The 27,665-nt window shown below is 38.7% G+C and overlaps 2 protein-coding genes across 5 annotated transcripts in view; both read right to left on the reverse strand.

Moving 5' to 3' along the window:
* Window positions 1–6: 6 nt before the first annotated feature.
* gnrhr1 (gonadotropin-releasing hormone receptor) overlaps window positions 7–27,665 on the reverse strand; it is a 28,828-nt gene continuing 1,169 nt past the window's right edge. The window contains exons 2-9 of one of the 3 annotated variants that reach the window (XM_026833550.1): window positions 8,167–10,731; window positions 7,810–7,993; window positions 7,569–7,675; window positions 3,706–3,828; window positions 2,901–3,111; window positions 2,522–2,697; window positions 998–1,134; window positions 7–893 (exon numbers count right to left, since the gene is read on the reverse strand). In XM_026833550.1, coding sequence (XP_026689351.1) covers window positions 614–893; window positions 998–1,134; window positions 2,522–2,697; window positions 2,901–3,111; window positions 3,706–3,828; window positions 7,569–7,675; window positions 7,810–7,993; window positions 8,167–8,301 — 1,353 coding nt within the window. In that variant the 5' untranslated portion in view covers window positions 8,302–10,731 and the 3' untranslated portion in view covers window positions 7–613. 3 annotated transcript variants of the gene reach the window in all.
* Window positions 15,676–23,428, reverse strand: gnrhr2 (Gonadotropin-releasing hormone receptor). Of its 2 annotated transcripts, none has more exons than XM_026833546.1 (8): window positions 23,122–23,428; window positions 22,852–23,035; window positions 22,219–22,325; window positions 19,124–19,246; window positions 17,964–18,174; window positions 17,385–17,557; window positions 17,017–17,150; window positions 15,676–16,459 (listed from the first exon to the last, which is right to left on the reverse strand). In XM_026833546.1, the coding sequence occupies exons 1-8, from the start codon at window positions 23,224–23,226 to the stop codon at window positions 16,438–16,440; spliced, it is 1,059 nt and encodes a 352-aa protein (XP_026689347.1). In that variant the 5' UTR covers window positions 23,227–23,428; the 3' UTR covers window positions 15,676–16,437.

Below are 27,665 nucleotides of genomic sequence, written 5' to 3' on the forward strand. Positions count from 1 at the left end.
CAATGTAGAGATGTGCTGCTTGTATTTTACAAAGAAAGCACGAATATTATGACAAATGATATATTAGTGCAATGAAAATGTACGAACAAGCGAAGCACCTTAGTTGGCGGTTTATCGCAGGAAAAATCGAGAAAAAAACGGAACAATTGCACCTTGGTTTTACTTAAATAAATATAAAAATCTTCGACATATTTCCGAAGCCGAGCAAATAACGGTGGATATGATATATTCAAGCGCACGTACGTTGCTGGTTTGATGTTCCGCGCAATTCATAGTACCAGCATATGTAAGTCGACAGGAAATATGTAATGATGCAGGTGTCGCACCCGGAACGAATTTCATGAAGGAACAAATATTATGCGACACCGTAAACGCGTTCATAGTACCAGTTTGTGCCGGAAACAAATTAGTTTTGTCATATAGCATCACTCATATGGAACTTAATTCGTACCTGACAGGAAGATAATATCTGGTATGCGAGATATCATGTTACCATCAAACATGACCTTATAACGGAGTCCGTCATATTAAGATCCCGCGACCGATTACCTTGACTCTTGCAAAGTGGTACATCATCAAATTTGGATTTAAAAACTCATCTGTACAGCTGTTTTCACAGGGCCGACTCGGAGCTCAAAAGTAGCTGCTGCTGTGGCGCCGCCATGCGGTTAGCGCCAAAAAAATGCGGCTGAGTTTTTATCGAACCGTTGGAGCCGTTGTTACTGCATTGTCCGTTGATTGTAACGTGACTTGAACCGTTCAAATGAGTAGCACCGGTTGCGTAACTGCTGAACGAACCTCTAGACGTGGAGCTCATGCGCCTCGGTCTATTTAAAACAGACGCAATTGAATAGTTCATACTGGATTGAGCGTTTGGAACAGTTTTGAAATCCCTAAAAACAAGCGCTATATTAAAACCCGTCACCGTTATTAAAATCAGTTAGTACTATTCACCTACTTTTATATTAATATTTTTCTACAGCCTTAAAAAACTTACCTTTGCTTAAAAAATCTTTTTCTTGCGCAGTTCAATCTCTGCTTGAATTTTCCTCGTATCTCTTTTAAGAAAACGCCGAACACAATCGGGTGAAGAACCGGGTTAAGGTACATGACTACGTACATTACGGTATCCCACTGTAAAACAAAGTTTATGGCAATTTAGAAAAGATTCTTTATAGTGTAGTACTGTGGGGTAAAATGAAATATCGTTAGCACCTAAATCCTATATTTCCTATTCGTGTTTTAATCAAATAACAACGTTTTTTTAGAGTCGCGGAGCTAAGGTTGTGTAATTTTGTAAATATTCTTGTTTCCTACCAAAAGAAATGTGGAATGAAAACATGTCTCATCTCATCATACCCCACCCTACTATAACATAGATAGAGGTAACATAGAAAAGATTTATTACTGTATCCCCCCAGACATATGAAATAAGAATATTTCTTTATAGAGGCATGACGTTTATATGACCCACTGACCAACGACGTTTAACAAGACGATGACTAACAAATATATTCTCAAGAGGCCGTTTTAGAGTGAGTAATTCACTGTGGGTGGTATGTAGGAAAGACTGAGATCCAAAGCGGTACATTCTTATGTGTTGGCAGCCTTATGTAATCACATGTTGTCGCCTTCCGTGCAAAAAGCTTGCCTTAATATGCCGTGAGCAAAGCTGATACGGAGCTGGCCCGCGATACAAGGATTACGGTAGGATGATAACATTCTTCAGTAATTGTAAGGGGTCAGTGGCGAAAAAATAAACACGGGGTTCAACAATAGGGCCTATCTATGATTTAGGCCGTTTTTGTTTCTAACTGCTATGGGAAACATTATTCAATCTAACTCATCGACCAGCGCAAACTGCTAATCGAAACACAATATCCGGTTATTGATTAAAACGTAATTTGCGTTTGACGAAAGGTGTAAGTTGTCAGCAGCTGTTAAAAATAGTTTGAAAATTTAACGTCAAATGTAAATGCACCCAAATGCGGACATATATAAAAAGGATGGATAAACAACTTTGAAAGGCAAATTCTCCAAACTGTTGTGCGTCAAATCAGGATAGTTCAAGACTCCGTGCCGCTTTATTCGCTTATAAAAACACATTTTTTGTTTTCGTATTCGTGACCGGCCATGATAGTCGTAGAACTGTAAAATGTTTTTTTGGGTGGGAATAAAGGTCGACCAAGCTATTTAGGGTTATCTGTTAAAAAAAGCGTGAGTAGAATACGCCATACCCGACCTTTGGCCAAAGTATACTTAACCCTTTAGTATGTTCGGCCATGGCTATACATAGGGGCTTAAAAACCCCCCAAAATGCTTACATTTATCCGATACACGTTGTAACCACTGAAGCGCAGTTTGTTGCGTGACCTTGTGACGTCATATTGATGTCACTTTGACAGTGGCTTACGTAAGACCACCGGTTTTGGGTAAGCCGCTTTTACTTAAATATAAGCTTGCAAACTCGCATGCTTTAAAGATTAAGCGGAAACAAGAAAATGATTTAACAACAACCTACAGCATCTGGCGGGGTATGATCTTCGTAACGGATGAACCAGTCGTAAATCCCTTTGCCGTAGTACGGTCCCCAGCACACGAGAAATGTAAGAGTTATTAAAGTTCTCATGAGAATTGTACGATTCTTGGCTCGCTGTATCGATGCTGTGTTGACGCTGTGCCGTCTTCCCATTAGTACTGTAAAACAAATTGAATAATACATTATTATGCTAGCATTAAATTTCAAAGTTGTCCCAGTGCGTGTGTATTTTATATGATCTTTATGCAGATTAAATAAGGCGCGAAATGCCGGCGGGTTTTCAACTGTTAGCACTAATGAACTGCGTGTTTTCTTTGCGGTGCTTCCTTTGGGCAATTAAGTGGCTAAACAACGCTCTTACCTCTGTCTCTCTCTTTCATGTTGGAAATCTCGCAAACTATAAGCGAGTAAGAAACCAGGGTACAGATCAGTGGTAGTAAGAAGCTCATGCACATTGTAAAGAAGTAGTAAGGTCGTAGTAACGACACGTCTTGTAGAACGTTAAAGTCGATGCATTGGTATATCGGGATACCTTCACAAGTTGGAATACTCGCCACCGAAAAGATGAAACCCTAAGAAAAATGATAAGGTTTTCAACCACACGTGTGCAATAATACACCGGCATGCACTTTAAAATAAGCACGAATATAAAATATAATCCATTATACACGAGTGACTTTTTACTGCACTGTTATTAAGTTAAAAGAACTATTTATATATATGGACACACGACGTAATAAATACCGCTTATCATGACGTACAACCATACGTAATATGCTAGAATACACCATGCACTTTAAATAATGATTTAGTACTGTGGCTGTGGGGTAAGATGGGACACCTTTAGCACATACGATCCAAATACTCTGACTGTATTTGAAACAATCAACAACAGTCTATGGAAGTCCTAAGAAAAGGGTTTTGTAATTTATTGAATGTTTCTTGTTTTATACCAATTGAGACAAGAAGTAGAATGAAAAGGTGTCCCATCTTTCCCCAACCTACTATATATATAGTATATGCACCCACTATTCACTTACACATTAGTTATCATAAACTTAGAACAACTTTGCAGTCTATACAAACTAACAATGTAGCATGCAGCGGTGCTTATGTTATAAAGTAAGAACAAATTTATATACGAGACCGCATACAATAATACGTACCGCTGGTAAGCAGCATATTAGGCTTGAAATCCATGCTGTAGCCACCATGTAATATCCGCGCTTACGTTGGCTGTGACAAGGCAGTGGTGACAGTATTCCAGTGACCCTGTCGGCACCAATTACCTGTAAAAATACGTTTATGTTACGGAGTCTCTTGGATACGTGTGTTTTTGATCATTTCCACCGAAAACGATCGAAAAACGTAAATAAGACGTACAAAAAGCTTTTAAGCTTAGTGCTTACGTCGGTTTGACGTCGTTTTAATTGTTCTTACGTGCTGAATATGTCACCGAATTAAGTCGGACTGCAGTGCAAACTAATTTAAATTGATTTCTTGTCTTTGCACATTCGATCTGGTACTTTACTATGCTGATGCACGTGAACTTGAACTTAGTTTACTTAAATTACGAGGCAGACATATCGAAAACTTAAGAGTCCAACGTTGTAATGTGTTGGCCGCGCTTCCTTTGGCTTGGGCGCTTTGACGGGAACACCGCCAGCAGCTTTAACGATTTTTCGGGGAAGTGTTTTTAAAATACGTTGAGCGCGTACAGGTTTAGCGTTCTGGTTGTTTTGCCCGCGCTGTGTTTGTTATTAGATTACATGCACTGTAATCAGACAGGTTTTAAAAGTTTTTAACAAAAACAAATAAGTTTTCTTTATAGCGCCCATTACAGCGCTGTACGATTACATGGCGATCTACCAAAAACGCCCTATCTGCGAAAACAGTTTATTTGCCTGAGTTTAAGCTAATGGGGCTTTTAAATCACAATATTAAAAGAGGGATGCACATACGCAACTCCTTGTTGTTTTCGATTGTCCTGATACGACGTTATTCAAGCCCTTGGGCGAGTTTTAAACTTGACGGTGGCTCAAATTTGCGCAATGATTAGATTATAACTATTTTACGTATGTTGACGTAAAGAGTTTAAAACGTTAGAATTTCAAACATTTTGTTTTGTTCCTTCACGTTGACAAAGATTTTTTTTTACTCAATCCTTGCGGTGATTGCATAATGTTGTATTCTTCACTTGGTTATTTGAGCATTCGCGGAAGTGGCCACTATAAGAGTTTACCAGAAATCAGATATGCTTGAAAATTCTCGGTAAACTTGCAACGGTGGAATAAATGGTTATTCCGGCAATGGCGCCCAAATTATATACTCGTTAAAGTGTTTACATTGAAGGGACCAAGTGGTTCTTAATAACCGATAACATTCCACGTTGCTCTGTATATAGCAGTTATTTCTGTGCCGAGCGGGTCCTATTACATGCACACAATTCACCGTGACCGTACGTGCTCGTAGATTAGGGGCGTAATGATACCGGAATCTATTTACGTCCGCCCGCAGTATATAAAACAAGGAATACAATGTAACGAAAACTAGTTTTAACTTTTGGTTCCAAAAGGTAAAGAGTGACAGGCGGAAATTGCATCTCATTCACCTTTTAAATTCACTTTGAAAGTAAAAAGATTACAACTTTAAGAAATACATTTCGGTCGATATTGGCAAGCTCTAACCGTCACACCGTTGGACATTGGGGTCCTGTATTCGCGCTATCTTCTCCTAAACTGCTAGAAAATCAGTGCGAAATTTAAATGTATTGATTTTCTCTTGCTCTTTACCGCATTTCGATAAAATCGCTTTCTTATCCGTCTATTTATCCTAATTCAAGTAGAACAGAGACGAAAACTATTTTGATTGGTTAACGGTGTTGCATACGCCGATTTTTATTCCGTAACGCGTATTATTATATATGGTAAACTGTGATATAACAGCTATTATGGATTTGGCTTCCAATGCGGCGGGGATATTAAGACATAATGAACCAAATCCGGATTTCATTTACTCTTGTTCATTCATAATTCATATCACACAGACAGCATTATAGTGACCAATTATTTAGATTCTTCAGTAGGGGACTTCGCGGAAACAAATAGTTACGTAACGTATTTGTGTTGGAAAGATAATGCAAAACCAAGACCCAGGTACAAAAAAAGTTGTAGACATATAACAGGATGGGAGAAGTTGGGACACCTTTTAATTCTATTTTCTCGTCCCATTTTGGAGTAAACAAAGAACATTCAAAGAATTATAAAACCGTATCTTCACGACTTCCATGGACCGTTGTTATTTGTTGAAAACACAATAAAGATATTTGGATATTATGTGTTAAAGCTGTCCCATCTTTCCACACACAACTATACTGTATATAAGGTTGGGGTAAGACGGTTCATGTTTTCACTCTCTTTTGTCGTCCTATTTTATAGAAAACAATAAAAATATATTCTCACGACTCTAGGATCGTTGTTAATTATTAAAAAACGCGATTAGGAAATTGGGTGCTGTGTGCTAACGGTATCCATCTCAGACCACAGCGCCCAGCTTCGATGACTTATTATTCGGCTATTGAAGCACTTATACAACTTCGTCACTTCATCGAAATAAACCCCTTTGATCCATCAAGTCCTTGACTTATCAATGACTCGCCTGATTAAGTGGATGGCCGTGATACTTTACACACAATTATAAAATGTTAGGAGGCTGTTTAAAATTTGAAGTGCCGTGTTCGAAAGGGTAAATTTACATATAATACTGTGGGGTAAAATGGGACACTTTTAGCACGTAATAACAAAATATCCTGATCGTGTTTTACGCAATTAACAAGAGTATATGGGAGTTGGGGGGAGGTTGCAGTTTCGTGATTCATTGAATGTTCTTCGTTTACTATACCAAATGGAAACAAGAATGTGTCCTATTCTTCCCCACCCTACTATATTACGCGAATACACTTTCATGCTGAGTAGGCAGTGCTGATGTTTAATGCATTTGTAAATGTTGTATTGTGACCGCAACTTCAATGCTCGCTATCGGAATAACAAACGACGGAATGTCAGCACAGAGGGTTTCAATTTCCGATAACATGGCCCTCATGGGAACCGGCATCGATCGCAAAACCTTACAACGTCGGTCTAATTGCCGAGTTTTCGGAAATTCCGTGACAAATGCATAACAAAAGCAAAGGTCAAGCGAAAGCTTTGTATATTTTCGAAATGCCAAAAAAATTATCCTGCCAATGCGCTACAACGTGATGCGGTCCAAACCCTTTAGGTCTTTTTAGGATGTGCCGTTTTGTACAAAACCGCTACACGGCGATGAAAAGGTCGTCCAAACTTCACGCGAGAGTAGCGTCGGTATTTTGTTATTGAAACACCGTTGAAAATATCTCGCATATTTCCGACCGTGGCCCATAAACAACATGATTACTCGGGTATAATGTTTTTGCGCAACCGACGCTAACCCCTTTAAAGCGCATGTCGTTCAACTAAATTCTGTGGTTTAAAGGTGCAGAGAAACTTGTTGTCGTTTTTACACGACGAACAACAGTGCTAAGTGCGTGAGAGGGAAGTTTACACGATTTGAGTGTAGCCACAGCAGGAGCTGTTTATATAACTTAAATATTGTTTTTAGGGCCGATAAATTGGTTAAAAATGCTCCCAGGCGAGGTATAAAAAGGTTCCAGGCGAGGTATGTAAAAAGATATACCGTATTTAAAAATAAAATAAATAACTTCAAAAATGAAAACATCAGGCAGAATATTAAGTGAATGTTTTTAGTGATGCTACGGTAGAAATAGAGACGAAGTATTTATGACATGGTTAACTAGTTTTTACACATTTTTGTGAACACGTAACATACTCGTCTGTTTTCCGCCATTTTGTTTGTTCAAAGTGTAAGTTTTACGTTTATTTAAAACCAAGTTATTGAATTTATGATTCGTAATTTTCCATGGTTTGACCCCGCTTAAGAAAATGCATGAATTGCGCGCTACTGTTTGTCTGAATAACAAAAAATGACTTACCACAACCATGAAGGAGCTCGCGTACATGCCGAACTGTTTCATCATTTGGCACAACCTGCACATGACGTCACCGGCGAGCCATTCCATGGTGGTGTTCCACACCGCGTCTATAATGAGAACTGGCGTTACTTTATAAACAAGCAGCACGCTCGGGAATATAGGTATACATAAACAGGCTTCATATGGTCGTCTGGGTACGTTGAATATAAATATGACGTTTAGCATCCGGAGTTGTACTTACCAGAAGGCATCACGAATATTGTGTAGACCAAATTACTCAGTGCCAAGTGGAACATGATAAAGTGTCGGCTTTTGCTGCCCCTTAGTGACCAGAGGACGAACATGTTTCCTGCCATGCTGAGACAGAAGAGTAACCACGTGACCAAGACCCTCACCAAGTGAAGCGTGTCGAACTGAAACCATGTCTGTTGGCATGGAAACAAGTTTAATATTAGAACAAAGAGTTTCTGTCTTCAACGGCCAAACTAAGAGGTCAAGCCATGTATCCCTGTTCTTCTTTTAAGTTTAATCAAATTTGGCGGTGCACACTAAAATAGATACTATATCTCAGCACTACAATATAACTCCCAGCTCTAACCTGAATTAGGACGTCGTGGGCCTCGCAGGGAAGTGCGGTTGAATTAACTGTGGAGTTCAAACCCAACACTGAAGCGGTAGAAGTCCAATTGTTGTCGATATTAGTCGCGCCTTGGGAGATGTCTGACGTCATCATATGCACTGTTCGCTTATGATAATCGGATCAGATACTAAATGTGGTTCAAATCAATTTAAAAGCAACTCTGACTTTATCACCGCTGTAATTGAACGTTAATTAAATATTTAATGAGCTACTAACTTGCATGAGGTTAGAATGTAGGATACACATAAACAACACTACAGACATTGTACTGTTTTCTGTTTTGCTGCTGCGTTTAACTGTTCAAAGTACAATTAAATCTTCCCAGCTATCAGGTACTGTACAGAACAGAGTTCATGTAAATGCAAAACAACTGTTTTCTCGGCTTACAATATACTTATGCACCTCAGTCAGAATGTTCTACCTTACCAGCTGCAATGCATACTATGTGTTTAGTGATGACAACCATATAAGCTTTATCGTCACCCGCACCGCGAAATATCATCAAGTACTCCTGTGAAAACACTCAACAAATGACTGGCGCATGACACTGTATATGAGTTTGCTATACAGTCGGATACTGTTATGTAGAAGCATGATAGGCAATCACGATTCACGTTCATGTACATCGTTGTAACAACACTAAACGTACATGTCTGTCGTCATCAAATTTTAAAAAGCAACAAAACTAACTATTGTTCACGTACATCGTAACAAAGAAAACTACCTTGAACGGTGCCTTGTTCAAAACTATTTCCTATTTATCGTACAGCGCCGTGTCGTTATATTGGTTCTAAGAACAACGGTCAGACCTAACTGCTCCACAAAAGCTTCGCGCAGTCCCTACTACTACATAGCGACCGGTATGCCGGAATAGGTTTATCGTTTATGTGAGGGTGGCCTCAGAGACACCTTTACTGTATACCTTTCCTGAGATATGATCTTTTGTATCGCACTTAACTTTAAAGATAACATCAGTCGAGAAACGAGCACTGCCAGCAGGCACAAAATCTTCGCGAATGGGTACGACTTACGCCGCTCACTGCCTTATATGGGATAAACCATACGCCGCTCTGCATGCGACATGCATGTGGCTAGCTTGCTGAAGCATGTTCTCAGATCATATTTGTCAGCGTTTTTTTCTGAAGTGTCACTCGCTCTAATTTCACGGGCGCATCAAAGTGGATAACGATCTTTCTCGTACAGGTTCGTGACCTCAATGAAACAAAAGCTCTTTTCTCTCTTCTTACTAAAGTACAAATTGAACGACTTGTACTGTCTTGTTTATACGTCAAAATGTAACTTTCGCACGAGGCGAGAAAAAAAGCGTAACGAGTCCACATATTTTGACTATCGCCAATAAGAATAGCCTTGACCTATAATGTACCTGTTGTATTTTTCTTGCTACGCTCTGATGACCACACCTGACTCACAAACTTGTAAACAGATACTCCAGGAGAAAGTTACCGTCTATAAATAACAATCTCAATCGTGTTCATTCATAACGTCGTAGCAGTAGAACATCTACATTCTACACTATGCTTGGCCTCTCCCATTGGCTATATGCGTATAACAACACCCCTATTCACTTTTACGTAACACCAGACGAATATGCAGACACATAATAAACCCTATAAGGCAGTTTACTACAAACAGAACAGTTGCGCAACTAATGTCCCAAGAATTTTGCGCAACCCTGATTCACCCTCACTTCTACGAAAACTGAAAAACGACTTGACCGCGGTCCAAAACACGCGAGACCAACGTGGCCATCGCATTCCTAAATATAGAAAAGTAACTGACCGGTGATAGTCGAATCTGTCTCGCCTTAGGGCAGGTTACCCTTTCATAAAAAACTACAATGTTTATTTAATTTTACAACGATCGCTACCTTATTTAGCCGTTTTAGCTCTGCTGGCCTCATTCTGAGGGGCGGCCGGCCACTCTTTTAATCCGATCGATTCGAAATGACTTAAGCAATGGCATTCAAAATCCTGTTTAAGGCATAATATCTTCTCACGCGAGGTACCCCAGCTTCCTCGGTGCCAACGCCGGTTATCTACGATCTCTATGTTTCGTGCGAGATATTCGTCGCCGCCTATTCGCTGCGGTCGGTTCATGACCGGATTAAGCGACCTCCGTCATAATCGAACGTTCTGACGTCACAAAGGCCCAGGCTCGCTTAATTAGCTGCCGCAAAACGATGTGCGGCAATAAGATCGACCAATGGGTCGTAAGCAACACCGTAGGCAACGAACATTCCCTATTTGTTATAAACATGGCATTCCTAGATCGAAGTTGACTTATGTAACCTCAAACGTCAGCGACATATGTACCAATGCGGTCCAGACAAGAGCGTGATTAAAATAAACAAACCGCGTGGCGTCTTCAGTAGAAAAAATGTTAACACGTCCTGTATTTTTTAGGCTTGGAAAAGCTGATATATAGTACAATAGGGTAAAACGGGACACTTTAAGCACACAGTATCCAAATATTCTTATCGTGTTTTAAACAATTAACAACGGTCTATGGAAGACGTGAGCATACGGTTTAGTATTTCTTTAAATATTCTTTTTTTTCTATCAAAATGGACGAGAAAATAAAATGAAAATGTGTCCCATCTTTCTCCACTCACTATACACTTCGTTTTTAAGTATAGCAATTTTCAGTATTACAGCATGAAAATAGAACTCGGCGCTTGGTGAGGATCGGTTACGTAATCATCACTAGGCGGGTCATTGCAGCCCTGGATGCCGCAGATGCCCATCAACTTGCCCCGGGCACGGATGCACTAATTGCAAATACGATGCGTTCGCTCTAAAAGATCTTAAGAAGCATTATTTTTGACAGCTAGATCTGATTATTTTCTATTAATAACCTTCCTATGCACGTTGAATGTCCACATGAATTATGATATATATCTCCATCACTTCCCAGAAAAACGGCTCAGTAGATTTGGGCCGATGCTTGCATACAAAATAAACGGTCCCGGGTCTCTGTCAATCATAGTCGCTCATCTATCTCAATGCAAGTCTATAAATCAACGAAATACTGAACTTTATACTCTTCCCTACCGTCAATCTTTCAACTGCGTCTGATCTCTGATGGTTTTCCATATCTCTCCAATAAAATTATCGCCTCCCGTATCTGACAACCCGGCTTTTCTGATAACGGTGTTGCAACGTGCATATGATAGAGTCGGCCGCCGAAAAACAGTCGCCTGTGTTTTCAGCGAACCCCCTGCTATTGGTGCAAGCTTGTTTAGATTCCGAATCAATTTAGCATGCTCGAGGAGAGAGCAATATAATCTAAGATACAATCTCTGTCGCGCTATCTCCGCACGCGAAGTTTTTAACAGCCCGTTTGCCGACAAGGTCTTTACCGAGGTTAAGTTTTGATACACAGTATACCAAATACACCGCGTCGCTTCTCTTTCCTATGGCCAAAGAAACGAATTCGTTGCTCAAGTTCGCCTTTACCAAACCGGGCGTATCCTAGGCTATATTTAAATCGGTATTTTCGGATTCCGCTCGCCGAGTTATGACCCCACACAAACAGAACACGTCGAGCAGTTTATCTTTTGGCAGAATCCAACGAAGCGATTTAAATTAACAACACGCTGGGTTCATATAAGAATCAAACACAACAAGCCGTCAGGCGCTATTACAAACGAACTCTATTCAGTGAGCAAGATTCGTTGATGCATTCGTGCTGATAATAGTTCGCTGTCGATCTATATTCGTTAATATGGTATAGCTTATCCGCTTCTGCAAGTGGATCCTGACCTTACTAAACATACCGTGTTTTGTCAGGCTGCCAAAATCTGTTTTACGAGATCGTGTAACGTAAAGATTTGTTATCAGACGATCAATATTTCCTTTTTCAATCGACAGATACCGTATTTGCTAAATGTAACTCGATCGTCTGAATGAATCACACGCTTTGTGAAGTTATACTTAGACGCACTGACACGTCTGGCTTCGCGAAACTAACTTTACTGTATTCGAGATATTGTGCCAACTCTGGCATAAATCTTACCTACTGTGGGACCTCTCAGCCACTCTATAGGACCTCACCAACGTAGAGTAGAACTTAACTCTATGGTCCTCTTAAAATCAGGTGCGACATTATGCTAAAAAATTCTGCCGGTCTCCTCTTCGGTTTGATTCCTGCAACTCTCAGCGACAGCGTGGTTTTAATCCGCGTTAAATTGGTTGTTTTCCTAACTTTTTCACCCCAACATCCCTCGCCGAAAGAGAGTAGCATTTACAGTATAAGAAGCTAGCGCATTACCCTTGAATAAGACGCGAGCCGTCAATTGTCTCTAAAACATCAGTCGCTTGTTTTGACTCAAAATAAACGAGTTTAGAATCGATGTTATTTCGAGACGGAGTTAAAATTTGTCGAATAAATAATCAGATTGCAGATCGAGCACGTGTGTTGCCCACTGCCGTGCAAAACTGCTCTTATCGACCGGAATTAGATGCTACAATGCATTGGAATACACGGCCTTGTGTTGTGGTATATTACCCGAGTTAGAGCTGTCACCTTCAGATCTATATTTTATATATGGTATATATAGTAGGGTGGGGGAAGATTATAGGACACCCTTTCTTTTATTTTCGCGTCCAAGTAGGTAGTAAACAAAGAACATTTAAAGAATTATAAAACATCATGCCCATGATGACTCATATATAGAGCGTTGTTATTTGTTTAAAACACGATCCGAATTTTTAGCGCTAAAGGTGTCCCGTATTCCTCCACCCTACTATATTTGTTGCTGCGGCCTTACGCAAACGTTAGTTGCATTTCCGACATTTCATCTTTTGACAGAGTTTTAACAGAACACCATTAGTTATATTGCTACGTTTTCTGATACTTTTTAATATATAACCAAAAGCCTATTTTACACCCAAGTGCTACTAAAAACGTAGGTATACCACAGTGAGTACAACTAATGGTGTACCACAGATATGCATACCATATATATTACACCACTTACTAGCATCATCAATCTTATATTTAAATAGTTTTTAAGCGCGGTATATCGAGCCCGATTTATAAAACGTATCGCTGCCATACCAAGCATAACGTATTGCACTAGAAGAGCTTTGCTAATATTAGAAAACAGTTATGGCCTATTTTACAAATACCTTTGCGCAATTGCTGACTACCACATATTCTACATTATATAAGGATGGTTTTGAACCGATACCCCGTGAGAATATTCTGTTCCCGAGAGCATTTGACCGTATATCTCGTCCCTTTTGTATATTCCAGTTTCTTTTGCAAAACCAGGAAATTTTGGGAACTGGGCCAATTTCACGGTGACTGTGCATTTCTGCTGTGCAGTCGAATCGCGTGACTGCGACCGAAATGGCATCATTAAATATCGCTACAAAACCAAACACAGATTTTGTACCCCGGCGAAACTGTAAATCGACGGCAAATTGCGCAGAGTAGGCGTGTTCAGGGGTATCTGCATTAAACAAGCGTCGCTCTTTACGCAGCAGGCATTGGTATTAAGATACCGGTAACCTCATACTATCAGAGCCGCGGTGGAAAATTCTAATGCAAATAAAGATTGACTTGTAACAATAAACGCGAGATGGCGTCCGCAGTCAGCCCGCTGCTGTTGCGTCCTGACGTTATCGCGGTGTGTACTCACGTTTTCAAAACCCACGATTAAGCAACCTTTTGCACTCTTCCACGAAAAAACGCATAAAATGGTGCAATCTGTTGCAGTGTTAGAGCTCTTTTCTCGGCATTGCGGTGGGCTGTCAGATTCGGCGCGTTTTCCTATCTAAATATAGCGTGCGAGGTGCCCGAGTTGCAGTCCGACTCAAGTCTTCGTATAAATAAACCGATGGGATCGCAAAATACCGGTGTGCCAGGCAGGCATTAGTAGAAATGGGAAATTCGCACGAAATTTCACTCACCTTTAAATGACCGCAGAAATAATTCAAACTACTGTAGATATTTAAATCACCCTCGCAAGATCCATTTTCGCCTCTTTATTTACAACGTAACTGCAAAAAATCTCTCTCCCCCTTTCCGCACAAAATTTGCACTCGCAAATTAATTTAATTACGAACAAAATACTTTCTAAAATTCCTATTCCTCGCGATTGAGCCCGAGACACACATATCCGTATATACCTCACTACAGGGAAGAGGATCACTTCTGTTTACCACAAGTACATAATAGCTCGGTCACTCTGAGTATCATGTTACAATAGCTTGAATGGTTACATCACTGTTTTCGTTCTGGCTTCGCGCGGTCCTTTGTCGTATATATTCCGCCAATGAAACACGAGGGCGTGTTTTTAAATACCCGATATCTGAATGTTGTGTTATGGTCAAACAACCTATATTTGTACATTCTTTACTGTGCAAACATTTTCGGGAACCCCAAATATAGGTGATTGATTATTACCACTCGTTAAGAACACAGACGTGTCAACAAACAAATAAACATGATGTCGCAATGATTTTCAATAAGCAAACATACATGATAAACAAGACCTAAAAGACATACATATAGAGAACTGTGGTGGAAGATGGGACACCTTAAGCACATGATATTCAAATATCCTAAACGTGTTTTAAACAATTAACAAAGGCCTATGGAAGTCGTGAGGATACAGTTTTATAATTCCTTTAATGTTCTTTGTTTACTTCTAAATGCGAAAAGAAAATTAAATGAAACTGTGTCCCATATTCCCCTTACCTTACTATATATCATTGTAGGATTTGAGTGCCTAAACACAATCATTAAATTAGCAGTTTTCAAAATACTATAACAACTTTTTTTGTTTTGTAGTTACCCAGTCTTCGGGCATGTGGTGTCGAATTTCTTTAGTAATTTATTTGGCTAGTAGTTTAGTTTTATTGTTCTTTACAAAGCAGGCATCAAGTCGCAAATACGAGTAGACGCGGTTATGAAAGACAAGGTTTTCCTTTTAGTCGACTATGTGTGTTTTTTTAATTCCACTGCTGGATACACTACATGTTATGTATAATAGGGTGGAGAAAGATGGAATGATGGAAAACCGTTTCATTCTTTTTTCTCGTCCCAATTGGTAGTAAACAAAGAACATTCAAAAAATTATAAAACCGCACGCCCAAGATGACTCATATATATATAGACCGTTGTTAATTGTTAAAACGCGATCGGAATATTTGAATATTATGTGCTAAAGGTGTCCTATCTTCCCCCACCCTAATTTAAATGTTTTTTTTGGGAAGCACGTATAGATGATTCAATAAAACAATTATTCACTTTTGCATGGCGGGGAACAACAATTGTTATAACACTGGTGTTCTATTTCATACACCCTATATGCCTGCTGACGAGTTACTAAGTATGTTACTTGGATGTGATTTTGAGGGTAATTTGTTTCTTATTAATAATTAGCTGACAGTTTAGTCCATCCTTAGGGTTTCAGTGTGTATTGTTATCATTTCCAAATAAACGAGCGTTTATTTAATTTCGAATGAAAGCTTGAAAACCGCAGTGAAATGTCTCGCTATGACGTATACCGTATAATGCATTATGAATGCAACTATATTTCACATGAGTTGTCGGGTCAACGACTCCTGTAACCCCAATATCGTATATGGTTCGATAACGGTGTATTTTGTCGTCTCATTTCCTCGCGTTCTCAATTTCATTTGCCGGTAGCATAACCGCACGTGGGTTATTTCTGTTATTGGAACTTTATATAAACAGTTCAAGTCGTGCACTTAATACATATATTGTGGGCGGTTAGACACTGACGGAGTAATTTCTTTTCAAGGAACATAATTGCACCTCTGCCGTGACGGATTTAATCCGCAAGTTCTATTCTAGCCGATGCCGGTTTGTTGTTGTGATTATTTTTACACAACTGCGTGTGTAAACTTACGCACTTATGCCCGGTGCAAATAATTTGGTCTTACGCCGCAAGTAGTTGTCCGATTTTCTAAATTCGGCTTGGAAGCACTCTTTCGGTAAAAATTGGCGATGACATCAATTTTCTCGAGTTATAATTGAGCAATTACAGAGACGAGTAATCCTGGTAAACTCCATGCTACTCTGGCGCCTTCGTGTGTACGCTTTCGTCGATAGATGGGACTTGTTGGGTGGCGCCAGTCAGAACAGTGGTCTCTGCTGCACCGTTGGGCAGGTCCTGAACTTGGGTAAGACCAGTCGCATAGCTTGTGAGAGATAACCTTGACACCGATCCCGACCTCACTTGTCTGCACGAATGAAACTAAACTCGTAATAAACAATCTGAACGTATTAGGATAACCTAGTTTATAATATATAGGGTAGAGGGGATGGGACACATTCTTTCTATTTCTTGTCCCATTTAGTAGTAAACAAAGAACATTCAAAGAAATATAAAACCGTTTCCTTACGAATTCCATAGACCGTTGTTAATCGTTTAAAACATTATCAGAATTTTTTAATGTTATGTGCTAAAGGTGTCCCATCTTCCTATATTACACATGGCAAGATAATATTACGCTTATGAAAATGCGGCTTGAAAATTAAGTTCCATGGCGTGTCACGCTGCACCTATCCTATTCAAAGTAGAACAGATTGTGGGTATTTTGTTATTAAGCGGAATATAGTTTCTCAACGTATATCTTTAATAAATACCCGTGGCAAGTCTGGCAAACGCCATATAACATTTTATCTAGAACGCCCCTTACTTTAAACTTGCAACACGTCATTTCCAGTTGTTAAATTAAATGTAGTGGGGCGGAGTAAACGGGAAAATTGTCACCTCTTCCCCCACCCTACTATAATAATAATTTTGCTTACTCTCGTTTTTGCTTTAGTCCAGCGATGCAAGAAGTTTTCTTAAATTTACTTCTTATTTCCTTCATAAAAACACCGAACACGATCGGGTGTAGAACTGGGTTGAGGTACATGACAATGTACATCGCTGTATCTAACTGTAGAGTGGTAAAACTGTTACTTATAATTCGGGTTTAAAGGGAGGACAGGAGGTATTACATAGCGACTTGTTTGGCTGTCAAGGCTAAAGATAATGTTAATATTTAATGTTAAAACAATTTTGTGAAAAAATTGCAATTTTGTGAAAATTACAACTTTGTCAAAATTACAACTTTGTGAAAATTACAATTTTGTAAAAATTACAATTTTGTGAAAAAACTGTCTATACTAACTGGTGCTGGCGGTCCAATTGCAGGCTTTTGAAACCAGTCGTAAATCCCTTTGCCGTAGTACGGTCCCCAGCACACGAGAAATGTTAGAGTTATTAAAGTTCTCATGAGGATTGTACGATTCTTGGCTCGCTGTATCGATGCTGTGTTGACGCTTTTGCGGCGGCCCATTAACACTGTAGAAACAGTAATGAAACGCAATGCGAAAGCCCATATTAAGCATTGCATTATTACGGTTTACTTGCCAACGATTTGGAGTTATTTCATTTCCCAACCAGAACTAGCTACACCCATGCGCCCTCCCCATAAAATAACAATATAAAAAATTTACTGGCGCTCTAATGCTGCAATGGTTTACCACGCGGTTATGTTTAATATTCCTGTATGCTTGTGTTGTACATGCGTGTGAACCACACTGCAACAGATTTGACATCCGGTCATATTTATCCTTTTCTAAACTATTTCATCTATTTTTGACAGTTTTTGATTTTTGAAGTTATTTTTTTGTAAATTTCTAAGATATTTTTGTGAATGTAAATGTTAGAAAAAACTTGTGATATATGTTCTCCAAAGGTATTTCACCTCTGTCTCTCTCTTTCATGTTGGAAATCTCGCAAACTATAAGTGAGTAAGAAACCAGGGTACAGATCAGTGGTAGTAAGAAGCTCATGCACATTGTAAAGAAGTAGTAAGGTCGTAGTAAAGAACGGTCTTTAACAATGTTAAAGTCCACGCATTGATAAACGTTGATTCCTTCACAAGTCTCCACGGTTAGAAGGGAAAACAGTGCGCCCTGTAGACGAAAACACCAAGTAATTGAACGCGTATGTGTTTATGGTTATTCTTTCTAGTGGGGTGATGTTTTTGTTGTGTTTTTGGTTGTTTTTACGTGCCCGTTTATTATTAGTCTGCTCTCTTGTTGTTAAACACGTTTATTGCATCATGCGGTGCAAATATATTAGAATCAGTTTCCAAATCTGGGTCAAAAAGTTTTGGTTATTAGATTTGAACGCAAGATAGACAAGTGTAGCTATTGTTAGGGTTCGAACCCACTGCGATTTTATTGCAAAACCAATATACGTAATTTAGCGGCGGTCGCCGTAAGAGCTTTAAAATTGATGCAATATATAACAGGGCAACGCAATTTTAACAATGGGAAAGAAAGGCAATCGATATATCTATCGTACGACCTGCTAATAAACCTTATATCAAACACGCTTCGTTATTTGATGTCTTTTGTACGTTTGCATGTAAAATTGTTTTATTGTAGGGTAACGTATGTTACAGAGTATAACAACGCTAAAATAAGGGCTGTTGTTATAATATATTTTGCCCATACTATGATTAATAAAAAAAACAAAACAATAACAATATAGTAGAGTGGGGGTAGATGGGACACCTTTTCATTTATTTTCTCATTCCATTTAGTATAGTAAACAAAGAACATTTAAAAACTTATTAAACCGTATGCTCACGACTCCCATAGACCGCTGTTAATTGTTTAAATCACGATCAGGATATCTTGATATTAGGTGCCAAAAGTGTCCCATCTTCCCCCACCCTACTATATACGTAATTCCATTAGGTTAAATTCTTATAAATAGGCTTACGCGGCTTGGCGCCTATTTTATTTTAAAGGCACGTTTGTACCAACACTTAAAGTATCTTGGTTATTACTGTTAGCATAAATATGTAAACCATTGTTACAATGGCAACGTAATATTTCATTAGATGCTACCCACCGCAGGTATGCAACATAAAAGGCTTGTCGTCCATGCAGCAAGAACCATGCAGTAACCACGCTTTCGTTGTCCTTCATGGGTTAAAGGGGATAAGATGGCAGTTACTCGGTCCATACCGATCACCTGGAATTTTAAATGATAAAGTTAGGCGTTTGTGGGGAAATGATTACTCAGGATCTGAATTGTCGATTTTTGGTGTTGTGTTACAGACAATTTATTCTTGTTACATCAAGTATAGTGGCATTAGGGAAAGGACACTTCATCATTTTATTTTCCCCTACGATTTGGTAGTACACAAAGAAAAATAAAGAATTATAAAACCGTGTCCCCACGACTCCCATATTTGTTAATTAGTTAAAAACACGATCAGAATATTTGGATATAATGCGCTAATGGTGTCCCATCTTCCCCCATCCTAATATATTAGTAAAGTGTAAGTTTCTGTATGAAACAGTGTTTTAGACATTAAATCTAAGGATTTGAAGTTGCCAAACAAGTTGGGTATGTATAGCGTTTAAATGAGTGAAGATATTAACCGTAAATCTTCAGCGTTTTATTCATAAACACGAATCAATATAAATGCGCCGATAAAACAGGTAATTTCCATCAGCAGTCTAAACACACAGATATTTCGCTCATTAAACACAATATTTGCGCGGTTATCAATGAAGTTTAATTCCTTTGCAAAGGTTTACAAACCAGGAGGGACAGAAAAAAATCTATAGAGACCTTTACGCGTTTAGTTTATTACTGGTATTCGAAGTGCTGTGCCAAATGTCAAAATTAGCGGTACATTATAAATGCGTACCGCAGGGAAAAGTAATACACGGTAAACCAATTAAAGTCCGCCATGAATTTGATCGAACAGAGACCCGTGGTATAAATTATAAGTATATAAAATATAATACCGTCGGATAAGATGGATACCACGATCACATGATATAGTAGGATGGGAGAAGATAGGACACCTTTTCATTCTATTTTCTTGTTCCATTCGGTAGTAAACAAAGAACATTCAACGAATTATAAACCGTATTCGCACGACTCCCGTTGTTAATTGTTTGAAATACGATCAAGATATTTGGATATTATGTGTTAAAGGTGTGCTATCTTACCCCACAGTACTATATTCCACATTTCCTAATCTTGTTTTTTTTTTAACAAATAATAAAGCAATTTGTAAAATAAATGCGTTTATAATTCTGAAAATATTCCTTGTTTACCACCAAATTTTATCACAAAGGAGGCCATCTTACCTCAACCTACTATATTTAGGCATCACTTATGTGAAATGTTATTTGGTGTTTAGTTGACAGCTTTGTTTGTTCTAATCGTGTTTTCTGGAAATTGTGTTACTGGAATTTTCTTAACAACATTTTTGTTTGTTCTCGTTTAAATCGACTTATCGACAAAACAATATTTTCAATGTCCTTGTAACCACAAATATTAAAATTGACGGAATATTCAAATATGGGTAATCCCGTCTGCTTGTAATATTGGCTTTTATTATGTGAATTTAGGACCCAATTTACGCACATAATGAAAATCAATTTGTTTTCGCACTTTCTATTAATACGATTTAATTGCTAAATAAACTAGAATTTTACAATGAACCATATAATAACATTGTGGGCGATTATGTTTTTACCCATTTTAGAATATTTAATTGTCACGTTTTTTTATTGCTAGGCAACATCACCAACGAGTAGTTTGTATTGTAGTAGGGTGGGGTAAGATGGGACACCCTTAGCACATAATATCCAAATATCCTGATCGTGATTCAAAAAATTAACAACCGTCCATGGAAGTGAGAATACGGTTTTATATATTTTTTAAATGCTATTTTACCACCAATTGGGACGAGAAATGGAATAAAAGATGTTTCCTCTTACCCCACCCTACCATATACCTTGCTTGGTATACATCGTCTCAAAAACCGCACAGTTTTATGACCGTGTATTTATGCATAATTTCCTTTAAGTTAAAAAAGCAATTTGTTTTAATTAGGGTGTCCGAGTAAGTGGGGTAAACGTCAGTGTTTGTTACTTTGTTACAATTTACTGTTAACTTGTTCATATATATTTTATTTTATTTTATTTTAGCGGAACATTCGGTAGTAAACAATGACCATTTACGTAATTATCTATAACCGTATACGCAAGGCTGTAATGGAATGTTGTAAATTGTTTAAAACACGATCAGGAAATATAGGGTTCAGGTGGCAACGGTATCCCATCTTACCCCACAGTAAAATACATTTGTTGCGTTTCGTTTATTACCCCTTATTTTGAACGCATACATCTTCCTAATTATCAAATTCAAGAAGAAGAATATACAAGTCATGTCATATGCGCGTACTGTGTCTGACAACCCACAACCAGTGTTCATCTGTCAGTTTGCTCCTCTATTTATAACTTGATTTATGCTGCTTTCGTCGCGATCCATTTGTCTTGGTTCGTCTATCGACTAAAGTGACTCAAACGACAGGAAAACTTGGGAATCTCGTTATTGCGACAGACCGTAGGGTTCAATAGTAACATGGTGGTTTATATGAACGAAACCAACAGACAGAGGTACCGAGGCGATGTAACACAGGTTCGCGCTGGCCCGTTCGCGACTTTGTTCCATTTTGTTGGATCAATACGATAACCTATGACCCTTGCATTCGTGTTTGGATTTTTAATTTCCCTTTCGTGCCTAATTTGTCGAAACTCCGGACGATCGAATACTTTGCCGGCTTGGCCAAAGTATCGACGGTCTAATTTGCTTCGGCTAGCATATTGATTAGCACAATCTTTGCCTTACGCCCATAGGGACCCTGGACGACTGTGTTTTAAAACGCAGCAAGACCCCTACGCGTCGTCCGTTTATGCCAAGTTAAACACTGCGTTTCGCCACGATTCTACGCTCTAAACCATTCTACTCTACGTGGGTGATGCCCTGCAGCTTGTCACGCCATTGGACTTGAGATTAAGCGAGAAATGGCCCATTATCCCAAACCTTTATAAACGTGGTTAAATAACAAACCAAAGGACCTCCCCTTTGTTCACTTTAAGTATACGGTTAGTGCAAATTCCATGACCCATTTGACTTACCACAACCATGAAGGAGCTCGCGTACATGCCGAACTGTTTCATCATTTGGCACAACCTGCACATGACGTCACCGGCGAGCCATTCCATGGTGGTGTTCCACACCGCGTCTATAATGAGAACTGGCGTTACTTTATAAACAAGCAGACGGAAAAATATCATTTAAAAAGAGCAGAAAAGTTTCATTTTATGTTTGAATTTAAAAAGGCGTCTTTTACGTTAGGGTTTCAGTTCTATGAGTAAACGAAAATATTGATACAAAAATTGATCGTATAACTTGCTTTGTCCTCAAGTAACGAGGCAGCGACAGTCGTGTATGATTTGTTTTACAAACCTCGTACCCAGCTACGACTCTTTACGTGTATATTTTATGGGCATTTTTTTATAGGTAGTTTTGTGGGTAAGTTTCAGGCACTTTATTATTAGTAGTATGCGGCTGACAACTTAGACAGCCGATAGGGGCCACTTGGTTAAAGCAATTGCCCCAAAATGTTGTTCAAGGATGCACACGTACATATTGGTAGCAACATGCAAGCTTCGAATCTGTGAACGAAGTCGCCGACAGGATTCGAACTTGAACCGACTGCACGATGCTTCTGTTACTTATAAATAAATACCATCTTGAGTTCTACTTACCAGAAGGCATCACGAATATTGTGTAGATCAAATCACTTAGTGCCAAATAGAACATGATAAAATGTCGGCTTTTGCTGCCCCTTAGTGACCAGAGGACGAACATGTTTCCTGCCATGCTGAGACAGAAGAGTAACCACGTGACCAAGACCCTCACCAAGTGAAGCGTGTCGAACTGAAACCATGTCTGTTGGACGAAACGGAAATGTAAACAAGTGGAAAACATTGGTTTTAAAATCAACATGCTTTTAGCAAGTTCAGCTTTGTACCAACCTGTAAGATGGTGTCGTGTGATTGGCAAAGTGGCAAAAATGTGTTTGTTGCCGTGCTTGGGTATATCCTGTCCGCATAAGTTTGAGTGAAGGCTGCCGTAGTCATTTCTATACGACTCAGATCGTTCAACTTAATAAAACTTAACCATTATACTTACTCCTTTTCCTAGTTTTAAAATTTGAGTCGTTAAAAGTGTATACTTCCACATACATTGATTCGCTCCACAGTCGTATATAAGGCAAGAGTATCACCTCTTTATTCGAAATCGTTTCGAACTACTTATAAAACACACACACCATGTCAAAGAATAACAATATATATTATGACAATAAACACTGGAAAAAAAAGCTCCACATAAACCCTAAGAACAGACACGATGCTGAAGACTGTATTAGACACGTCTTATGGTATACGACTTAACGCCAGCACCAAATTAGCTGTTTAACAACAAAGATTCTAACTGCAACAAAACTCATTAATCCAAGACACAGGTCCATTACCGTTTCTCCCTTTCACTGAAAATCATTAATTAAAAAGACAGTGTTGATTTGTAAAAACAACTTTAAACCCTCCCCCCTCACGAAATTCATTAAAGTTGGCGCCTAAAAACTATAACCTGAAATTGAATGTGTTCGCAAACAGTTGCCTTTTGCATGCCCTGTAACCGTGTTATGGCTATTTAGGCCAGCAGCTGGATTAATCTTTAAGAATATGCGTGTTGTTATTGGTCTTAATTACTCCTGGTTCGTTCCCTGCAGTCTGGCTAAACGTACGCGCTACCATGTAAAACAGATTACATACCCTTACGAAGTTATTACAGCTCAGCCCTGTGAAAGCGATTAGCCCTTCTTTTCGCGATTAAAAATCTCATATACGTGATTAGAAAACTCATATAGTAGCGTGGGGGAGACAAGACAATTAAGCAGATACAAAAAAATGAAATATTTTTATTACCAGTATTCTGTAACTTTTAGTTAGACTACCAAATCGGACTGTGCTGGTTTCTCTGGTGTTTGGTACAATTAACAACTCTTTATAATCGTGAGGAAATCGATATATAGTTCTGTAAATATACTTTGTTTAAAACCAAACAAGACAAAAAAGAAAAAGAAAACATACGTCCCAACTTACCCCACCCCATACTACACATAGAACTGCACTAGCCTATATAGACATACATTTTCCAATTTTTACGTTCGAAACGTTTCAGCTATGCTTGAACGATCTGATGTTGCGTGGAATTAATTACGTTTACAGTTCATGCAAGGTTGAATTCGCCCTACTGCAACATTCCGTGTCTTGTTTCGTAATCATGTTTGGTTGTGGCTTTAAAATTGAATAGAGTCGAACGGTTGAGTAAGCGGCGAAAACCTATCAGCGTCTAAAGTGCTGCAAAAACCTATATACTCCTACATTAGTATCTAAAACAGTTTGGTCTGTGTGGGGTAAGATGGTACATTTTTGTATGTTGGGGTAAGATGGTACATTTTTGATTGTTGGGGTAAGATGGTACATATTTTCATTCTCTGAATTCGTCCCGTTTGGTAGTAAGCAAAGATAATTATATAACCGTATTTATTGTTTAAAAAATAGGATAAAAGAATAGGAAATGTGAAGTAATGTGCTAACGATATCCATCTTCACAGTGCTATATACGATTTATACGGCTATATTAACCGCTACTGCCAGAACGTGCTCTGTCTTTTACATAAATACACCAGCTGTGTACATTTTCTACCTGTCAGTAAATTACTCACACCCTAAAATGCTTCAAACTACCGGTAAAGGCAATTTCTCCCTGTATATAGATATGCATAAAGAGAGAATAAGCACTACCGGTATACCCAAAACGTGAATAGGTGTTTCATAACACCTTAATTGACGGATGCGGTTACTTACACAGCAATCATTCTACCTTTTTGTTCCATTTTTCCTTGGCGTGCGGTAATCAATAAAGTACTGCGGTAGTAAATATCAACTCGTTTAAATTTAAATTCAAGACATAATTGACACCAAATATACGAAGGGCGTCTGGTTTTAATCTATAACGAATCTAAACAACCTATATAATACTGTGGGGGAAGATGGGACTTTTTTGGAACATTATATCCAAATGTCCTGATCGTATTTTAAACAATTAACAACGGTCTATGGAAGTCGTGGGGCTACGGCTTTATAACTATTTAAATGTTCCTTGTTTAATATCGAATGAGACGATAAAATAAACGAAAAGATGTCCCATTTTCGCCCACCCTACTATATATCCACTCACCTAATCAACAAAACGCTCACTGCCCTTGATTGCCATCATAGTAAACTGCATATAAGTTAACACCCTGATACCATAACTGAACCTTCTATGACTTTGTAATACCGTCGTTTGAGATTGGCATATTACTCACGCGCTGAATGATCTGCCATTTCAATCAACTAAATGTTAAGGACGCCACAAACGTCAACTCTTTATTCCGCAATCGATTTCAACATGAAATATTTCCTCGTTCACTCGATTGGCCAATAATGTTACCGTTGGTCGTATTGAAACGCATTCAAATAGGCTCTTTGAAACTCTATATACAACGGTTCCAAGTGCAGAGAAGCATTACGTATTTTATAACGCCCACGCATAACATCGGCCTTTTATATAGCCCCTTGCTGCAGTCTTACAAGGCTATAGTATTACCCGTTTTTTCTAGTTTCTAATTGCACAATACAACACTGTTTATCTATAAATGGAAGCATTAGATAATTAAGTTATTTCCAAAGCCGCCCAAATATTTTAAGCTTGTATGAAAGTCAATAGGTTTTAGCGCCGTTGGTCGTTATACCCATCAATACTCGCAAAGCAATTATGAAGATTATACTGCATAATCGGATTTTTTTCAAGCAAGCCTAAAATTAAGTGCTCCACGTATCGCTATAGCTTCCTCAAAATCGCTATCTCTTTTGTGCGGGTTAATCCATTGCCTCAAAATGTGATTAGCGGCATTGCTTCTTACACTAAAGTGACGACTACCACATACAACACTCAGTTTTACGAAGTCCGATCCGATAAATTTTTAATTTCCGTGATACTGCATAATCCAATTTGCCAAGATTTACCTGTACATACTAACTATATACGAAGACAAGTCGCTTTTAAACCTATAGCTTGTCACATATTTATGGTCATATATCAATATTGCTTCAAATGACCGACATATCACCTGTAATATGATGCCTGCAGCGGTATAAAGAGCTTTCGGTTCGCCTGCGTGCTCTAATAGGCCTCCCTTAATTATAAACCTTATCAACTGTACATGTAGCGCATATACCGTCGACTGCATATCGCGTTGACCTTAGGGTAATTGGTCGGCGTATACTCTCGTATCAATTGCATGGAAGAGCATTGAGGTACCGTGTGAACGCATCGGGAACCCACCGTTTTACGACCTCGAACCGGTGCTTTCAAAAGAGCTGAATACAATATTTATGAAACGTTCAGTTAAGCAGACGCATTAGGCGTTAGTGTACATGCTAGGAAGCCAAAGGTTAAGTTTATGTCGACGCCACTCCTATATTTGCCTTATCATTCACGTCATACGTACGTCATTGCTTTTCGCATAAAAATCGATAACCTATCACCCTGGGAAATTTCTAATCCATGCATACCGTGTATGTATATATTCTTCATAAAAAAATTACGTTCAGTTCCTATTTAATCTAAAGGGAAAATTTGTTTTTATCAACTGCCTGCTTAATTACATGCGACCGTTTTATCAATTATTGAAACTTAATTTACATATGCCTCAGAGCACACTATTCGTATCCAGCAATTCAATTACTCTGCTGCAGTGGCGCATCGGCGCACTGTACAAACTATACCATCCTTGGTATAGATATACTTAAACAAACTGTAGTACGCAAAAAATGTTGCAAAAAACTTCAAATTATTTTAGTTTCTGACCTTGTCTGATATACACGATTAGTAGTAACTGACTTATTAACGTAACTGCGTTACGTAACGGAATTGATAAAATAGAAGTTGTTTTATGTTAAAATGTATAGAGTTGTTGCAACTCGACGCCTAAAGTGACGTCACATAACCCAATCCCAATACTTAATTAATCAATGCCAACAGTGCGGATACGACTTATCTCATGGGAGACTATTCTCATGAAAACAAACCCCCCGTTGAACGAGGTTAATGATGTCCCGTTCAGCCGATGACAGGCCCAAATCGATTCCCTTTTATCACATGACGTCACACTGCTGTCACGTGATTCTGTCCGCTATATAATTCGCCTTTTCCCTAACACAATAACTAATAACGAGAAACCACTATCGGCACTGAGACCTCGAGGTCAGTCTAGGTTCATGGCGGGCTCTTACGAGCCTTTGCCCAGCCGTCAAGTAAGCTTTTACCCGATACCGTATCGTGTACTGGTATACCAGAAAAAGGAATAAAACATAGCAAGATATCATGAACTGTTTGGTTTCTGGTTATAAAAGCAATTNAGTACTACAGTAGATAGAACACCCCGCTGAAGCCTGTATAGAAGTCG

Source organism: Ciona intestinalis, chromosome 3 (assembly GCF_000224145.3).
Source record: "Ciona intestinalis chromosome 3, KH, whole genome shotgun sequence".
NCBI lineage: Eukaryota > Metazoa > Chordata > Ascidiacea > Phlebobranchia > Cionidae > Ciona > Ciona intestinalis.

What these genes read in the sequence shown, in the direction of transcription:
- gnrhr2 (XM_026833546.1), bottom strand. Translation starts at nt 23,226, where the DNA reads ATGACTACGGCAGCCTTCACTCAAACTTATGCGGACAGGATATACCCA. An exon ending in AATATTCGTGATGCCTTCTG is followed by an intron (nt 22,326 to 22,851) that starts GTAAGTAGAACT and finishes TTCTCATTATAG; the next exon opens with ACGCGGTGTGGAACACCACC. An exon ending in TTTTATGTTGCATACCTGCG is followed by an intron (nt 18,175 to 19,123) that starts GTGGGTAGCATC and finishes TTTCGTCTACAG; the next exon opens with GGCGCACTGTTTTCCCTTCT.